Source organism: Anarrhichthys ocellatus, unplaced genomic scaffold (assembly GCF_004355925.1).
Source record: "Anarrhichthys ocellatus isolate YVR2014 unplaced genomic scaffold, GSC_Weel_1.0 scaffold69, whole genome shotgun sequence".
NCBI lineage: Eukaryota > Metazoa > Chordata > Actinopteri > Perciformes > Anarhichadidae > Anarrhichthys > Anarrhichthys ocellatus.
Window position 1 is genome coordinate 31,410 of NW_022280099.1, and position 7,100 is coordinate 38,509.

The 7,100-nt window shown below is 34.8% G+C and overlaps 1 protein-coding gene across 3 annotated transcripts in view; it reads left to right on the top strand.

Annotated features, from left to right (window-relative positions):
• Nucleotides 1-3,731, top strand: part of klc1a (kinesin light chain 1a) — a 32,532-nt gene extending 28,801 nt beyond the window's left edge. For 2 of the 3 annotated variants that reach the window (XM_031873153.1, XM_031873154.1), the window contains exons 14-15: nt 41-101; nt 1,844-3,731. In XM_031873153.1, the coding sequence (XP_031729013.1) occupies nt 41-101; nt 1,844-1,909 (127 nt within the window). In that variant the 3' untranslated portion in view covers nt 1,910-3,731. The remainder of the gene's footprint in view (nt 1-40; nt 102-1,843) is intronic. The other variant, XM_031873156.1, reaches the window with a different exon arrangement.
• Nucleotides 3,732-7,100: the final 3,369 nt, after the last annotated feature.

A 7,100-nucleotide genomic window follows, 5' to 3' on the forward strand; every position in this document is an offset into this window, starting at 1 on the left:
CCCCCCCCCCCCCCCCCCCCGCATGTCCCTCTGGGTGCAGCATGAAGCGAGCCAGCTCTCTGGGGGTTCTTAACGTGGTGGACAAGGCTGCGACCGACCAAGTAAGACGTCCAAAAGTAAAACTGTGATTCTGTTAAAGGACAAACATCTCCTTAAAGATTGAGCTCACAGTCACACTGTTGTGATCTCCATTAAAGGTTTTATTGAGCTTCATTCAAGACTATAAAATCTATTAATTGGATGGATTAATGTCTTCCGTACACGGAATAACTTTATTAATTAGGACAAAGATTTATCAAATTATCAGGTTCTTTTCTGAAACAATCAGAAAACATCTACAGGATGTTTATAACCACATTTATATTTATTTCATTCTAATTTATCAGGAAAAAAATACAAAATAACTTATTCCAGCTTCCGAGTTATGAAAAATTATTGTAAATTTTATATCTTTAAGTTTTTATGCTGTCGGTCAAAGAAAAATAATCAACTTGAAGACGACGACTTTAAATCTGAGAGATTGTGAGCGGTGTTAAGTATTTTCTGACTAAATAACCATTTACTAAAATATACAATCAACTGATTGTTTGATAATCCAAATTATTTGTGGCCCTAACCAGGTTATTCTACCTCTGAATACATGAAGATTATATACACTTTAAAGTGTGCTGATAAAGTACAACACTTACAGAGTTTTTCTTCAAGTTTTGAAACTAAAGTTTGATTATCATATCAACAGACGTCTGAGTGTTCAACACATTAAAGACTGAAGTCACAGCAGATCAGAAAGAAACAACAAAACTATAACATTCATTTACTAATACATCCCCAAATGCTCTTGATAGGACTCAAAAATAAACATTTAAATAACAATACTTCAAAGTTGAAGGTGGTCAGTTCACTGAGAGTGTTGAAACAAACCACGGAAGAACTTTTACTCTCCTCTCAGTCGCGCCCGTGTCTTCATGTCTTAAAGGTTCTTTGTCATATTCATCACTGATAACACAACGCGAGTGAGACTCACACACTAACTTCTCACATCGTTATTTTTGACTAATCAACACAAACTATTAACACACAGAATGGTTTTCTTTTTTTTCTTATTTGACACATTGAGAAATGTTCGTTCAGATAAAGTCACATTCAACGTTTAAGTATTTAAGACTAAACTTTGATCACAGAGCTACCGAACAATACATGTTTTCATATCATATCCAGTGGTGGGAAGTACATTTACTCAAGTACTGTCTTTACAATTTAGAAATACTTTAACGATACTTCAGTATTTCCATTTATTTCCTGCTTTCTACTTCTAGTTCACAGACAAATATTGTAGTTTTTTTCATTGTTTATCTTTAGTTACTTTAATGAGATCAATGAGATGTAGAATAATCAACAAATAGAAATATGATGCATTAATATATGCTAAGATAAAACTTATAGCAGCATATAAAGTTATTAACATGAGCTCCACCTTCGCCAGTAAACATTAACATTAAAGTGATGAACACATTAATGCATCGATGAGTGTAATCCAATAATATAAAATACGTAAATAAGTACTTTTTCTTTTAGTACTTTTAAGTTTATTTTGATGTTCATACTTTCTTCTTTTACTTTTGTGTGTATTTGTACACTGTGGTATTACTACTATTAGTACTTCTTCCACCACTGGTCATATCCGTCACTGTTTAAAATGTTACAAGTCTTAATCTCAGAAAACCTGTTTATCACCATTTTAACAAATTCATAAAGTCATGTTGGTCGAGCTGAAACTATCTCTTAAAAAGTTCACGTCTTAATTTAATATCTGTTTTCTTTTCTTCTTCTTTTTTTCCTCCAGGAACGAAATAATCGTCTGAGTAAAAGTCGCGACCTGAGTGCCAGTCACACCGACCTGGCGCGTTGAAGGTCGATTCGACCCTGGAGGAGTTTAGGGGCGGAGCCTGAGAGGTCACTTCCTGTCCAGACCCTCCTGATTCAGCATCACACCACCAAGTGCTCACTGTACAGGTTCCTATATGTCTCTGCACTTTTTGGGAAAGTTTGTGGTGTTTTGTTTCCTCGAGACACAACAAGAGGAGCATACAGAGAGCTGTGTGTGTGTGTGTGTGTGTGTGTGTGTGTGTGTGTGTGTACTGTATGTACTGTTACATGTGTGCTGGTGGGAGTGATCTCAAATCCGTCCTTTTTTTATATTCAATGCTGGCGCTTGAATGCAGAGTGGAGCTCTTTGTACAAACATTTCTCTCTCAGCTCGTTGGTCCAGTTAGAAAGTCGGTGAAGACGAAGATGAGCTCGGCTGTTTGAGTTGAGTAAACTCTTCATCTCGATAATCTAGTGCTCCGTTTTAATCACATTACGGTAATTAATGGAAACATTTGCAACTTCTTGTACAGATTTTGTAGAAATCCGGTTAAAATTTATGTGACATTTGGACGTAAACACGACTGTATGTTCGTCGATAATAGAGTCGAAAAGTCGCGGCTTTACTCCTCTTCTTCGTGTTTATAATTGAAGAGCACTCTGTCTTCTTTTTGGTTAACAGACCTTAAATGATGTTTTCCACTACGAGATAAATATACATCACTATGTAGTTCACGTGTACTTATTTAAATTTTGGCCCCGGAGAAAAAGTTATTAAATTTGAAATCAAAGCAAAGTTTTAAAAGAGTTAAATTGACCGACACTGAAGTCTTTAATGAATGAATGATTTATTGATACTTTTACAAACTCACACTTCGGCTTCACCCTCTGAAGTTTAACTGAAGCAACGAGAGACTAAAGCTGCAGAGACTCTGCAGACAACCCGTCCAGCGATGACGTCTCTTTGGAGGCCGACCCGGACGTTAGCTTAGCTTAGCGCTCAATCTGCAGATTTCCAATGGAGGTTCTGAACTGGGTTTTTACATTAATTAAGAAAATAAGATCTGTAACAAAGAAATATTTACACGAGAAGACAAACAGAATATTTGAAATAGCTTATTTTCTGCATTAATTAAGACAACGGAGGGAAGTTACATCTCTTCCCTAAAATGTTCCGTCCTGTGTTCATTTAGCTTTTTCTGAATGAATTTCTATGTTTACATTTGTGTTGTTTTTTTTGTAAACGATGTTTTATTAGTTTCTGTCCTCGCACTGCTCTGAAGAGTTTATCTTAATATCTTCCTGAATATCAGCGCTGTCTTCTTAAACGTTGAAGTACGGAGGCGGGACGCTCTCAGGATCGATCGCTGTACGTTCACTAAAGACACGTTAACGGAGAAATGTTACAGCATTCATTGTTACTTTCTGATTGTCACTGTTAACTCAAGACAACACTTTACCACGTGAGGAAAGTCGAAACAAATCCAACCAAAAAGTGCAAATTATGAAATATTTAAAAATACTTATTATCATGCAAGAATTATTCCAGAGATTTAAGTTGCAAATGTAAAAATATATATTTGCTTTAACCAAAATAAGAGGGATGTTCGTCCTACAGCTTGTTATATTAGATATAATTTAACAAATATTTATATCACTGTATATCAGCGGTTCACTTTGTAAAGTGTTATTTCAAACTAGAATGAATCTACTCACTAATAAGAAGGATGGAAACATCTGTTTGAGCAGCAGCTGGATCCAAAACACAAATAACTGCAAACGTAAACGTAAACAACTGCAAAACTCCAAAAATATTCAATTTACTGAAGAAGAAGAGAAAGAAAAGCTGCAAATCCTCACAACTGAAGCTGGGATGAGTTGAACTCAGTTTCATGTGTGTAAATGTGTCTCTCATAAATGAGATGTTTGCACTGCAAACATTAAACTTTCTATTGATTATTTTACTGACAGATCAGATCATGTGACTGATGCATTTTACATTCTTTGTTTTTTTGTCAGAGTACATGGACTCTTTAGTTGGGATGTGCAATAAGCTTTGCTTTGACTTTACCCTCCTGTGTTTGAAACAAACTCTTCTGATTCTGATTTGATGAAAATTAATTAATATCTGGAGCGAAGTAGAGAATTTAAATGAAAGCTTTCAAAACGTTATTTTATAAGAATCATTTTCCCTCCATTAAAAGAACAAAGATGAAGACCTGAAATGTAAATATATAAACTCAATAGATTTGATGACTTGAATAATATTCATGGTTATTTTTCCTTCTGTGCCGGCAATAATTTAGTCAAAGTGATTTTTAAAATGTAAAAAATCAAATTTTTTGAATGAGCTTCTTATTGTTTTCCTGATGATTTTATTGACGTTACAGAGTCGAGTGTGTTGAAGCTTCTTGTTGACTGTTGATCAGTCTTTTTTAAATCCGTGTCGTCTTCTTGTTGCACAAAGTAACGAGGCACATAACTTCACTACGTCTGCTGGTTCTGATGAACCGGGCAACATTTAGGGCAACGACAGACAGGCAACACCTTCAGCAACTGGCAACAAAGTGACGAAGTGTTGTAAAGATGTCATTTAATGTTCTGAATGTAGTTTACACAAGAATAAAATGCAAATTAGTTTATATGGAAGCAAAGAAAGAACGAAATAATTCAAATGTGAAAAAATAAAAATCTGAATCTGAGTTTAAGTGGTTTGAAGGAAACTTAAAATTTTTGAATTTGTTTCTTTGATGATAGAACTGATAGAACGTAACCTGATGTTGAACGTAGCCTTGTTGTTACATTTTTAATTTATCATCATAAATATTGTTTTTTTAAATCAGAAAATGAAAAACTGAAATTAGGCAACTTTAATAAATATTTGGACACAATTTTCTACCTGAATTTGTGAATAAATCATGTTTTTGCACAACTTGAAATTTCAAAGTTGAAAATTCCACATAAAAACCCTTAAAGTTATAAATGTAAAAATAAAAAATGCTATAAATTCAGTTTTATTAAAATTCCCATAATAAATTGACTAAATTTCACAATATAGATTAAGTTGCTTTTAAGATTTAAAATCTTTTGAACTTTTTTTGCTTCTGTACTAAAAATAAAATCATATTCAGAGTAAAAGAAATGCAAATATTCTACATTTTAAAGATTTAAAAGTATTTTACAATTTGCTCTCAAAAGGAAACTTGTAGTTATTAAAAAAAAGATAAAATCCAGCATCAAGTTTTTCATCTTTAATATTTCTTTTGTGTGTGTTTGTGTATATACTGTACTGTACTATAAGAACTTTTAGTCATTTTTCAATAAACAAACTGAGTGATTTTGATGACGTGAATGTAAATTTAACGGCTTTATTAGAATTAAATGAAGAGTTTATGTAACTTCATGTTTAAAGCAGTGAAGCTAAAAACCTCTCAGTCCGTCCTTTTGTTGACGTTTTTATTTCTTCTTGTTGATTCTTATTTGTTTCGTGTCTGTGGAGCGTGTTGTTGTGTGGAGCGTGTTGTTGTGTGGAGCGTGTTGTTGTGTGGAGCGTGTTGTTGTTGTATGGAGCGTGTTGTTGTTGTGTGGAGCGTGTTGTGTGGAGCGTGTTGTTGTGTGGAGCGTGTTGTTGTATGGAGTGTGTTGTTGTGTGGAGCGTGTTGTTGTGTGGAGCGTGTTGTGTGGAGCGTGTTGTTGTGTGGAGCGTGTTGTTGTGTGGAGCGTGTTGTGTGGAGCGTGTTGTTGTGTGGAGCGTGTTGTTGTTGTGTGGAGCGTGTTGTTGTTGTGTGGAGCGTGTTGTTGTGTGGAGCGTGTTGTTGTGTGGAGCGTGTTGTTGTTGTGTGGAGCGTGTTGTTGTTGTGTGGAGCGTGTTGTGTGGAGCCGTGATGTGGACAAGGGTTTAAATGAATCACCTTCTAGCAGTCTGGGGAAAATACAGCAATATTAAAATAACTTTTCCCTTCTTACATAAACTAATTCAATCTAATTGGAATAATTATGTCACAGTTAATGTTATGTTATATTAAGTTATAGAAGATGTGACAAAATGAGCCGGCGGTTGAGTACATTACTATTTTGTTGCTGATTAATTTTCAACTAATTGTCTGCAGCTCTACAAGTAATAATCAGGTAATTGGTTATATTTTACTATATTATACTACAAATGTAATATTCTGGTCACGTCCTGCCACAGAACGTCTCAGTTATTAACAGTATAGTTAAGATATAAGAGACACCAGCTCCCACTGCTCTTTATTAAGTTATTTTATAAAAGTCACTCAGAGGAAGTCTGGAGAAACTTAAAACTGTATTCTGTTAAACAAAAGTGAACAAACATCGTTTATGTCTGAACTTCAGCAGCTTCGTTCAAGTGAGATGAGCTCACGTTATTTAATGTCACTCCTTTAGACATTAACTACAATTTATAAACCAAAACAACAGAACTACAACGTATTGATTTACTAAAACAAGTCCAGGAAATAGTCTGCACCCCAATGATTTAAAAAACAAACAAAACACTTCATATTGGATGCTGTCCTCATGCACCGCTCCACACGGTGACGTCCAGTTTATGAAATCTGCATTTTTACGGGCCCACGATGAGACACAAGATTGAATGTCAAGTTGTCCTCCATTGTTTTGTTTTGTTTTTGTTTTTTGTTTTGTGTGAAACATGAAATCATTTTAAGGATGTTTTTGCTTCCTGCAGAGCAGCATTGTAGCCGTCCGTGTTAAATATCTCGTACGTACAGAAAATGTTCCTGGATGAAACTGGCATTCATGACTTGTCCTCCCGGACATGTAGGCTGACTGCATAGTCCTCTTGTTGTGGTGTTGTTAGACGATAATAACAGTGTAATAACAGTGTAATAGAGCATCAGCATGACAGCAGATCTCACCAGAAATATGTTAACCTGTTCAGAACTGTGTTCTTTACTCTCTAACTTCACTGGAGTTGTGAGGACGTTTGTCTGCAAACTGAAGTTCTTTTAGGTTTCCTCTGTGTTTAAATAAAACGCTCAAATCCGTGACGAGTCTCCTGTGATTTTTAATATCTGATGTGATGTGAAACATAATGTACAGAACTCTCACACAACAGTTCTGAGTTAATTCAATTTTAGAAATTTGTTCTTCTTATTTATTTCAGAAGCAGACATTGTAATTATTTTGTCAGCTACATATGGAATAGAGTATCAGATATAACAGTATATATAATAATAATTAAGTAGTACATA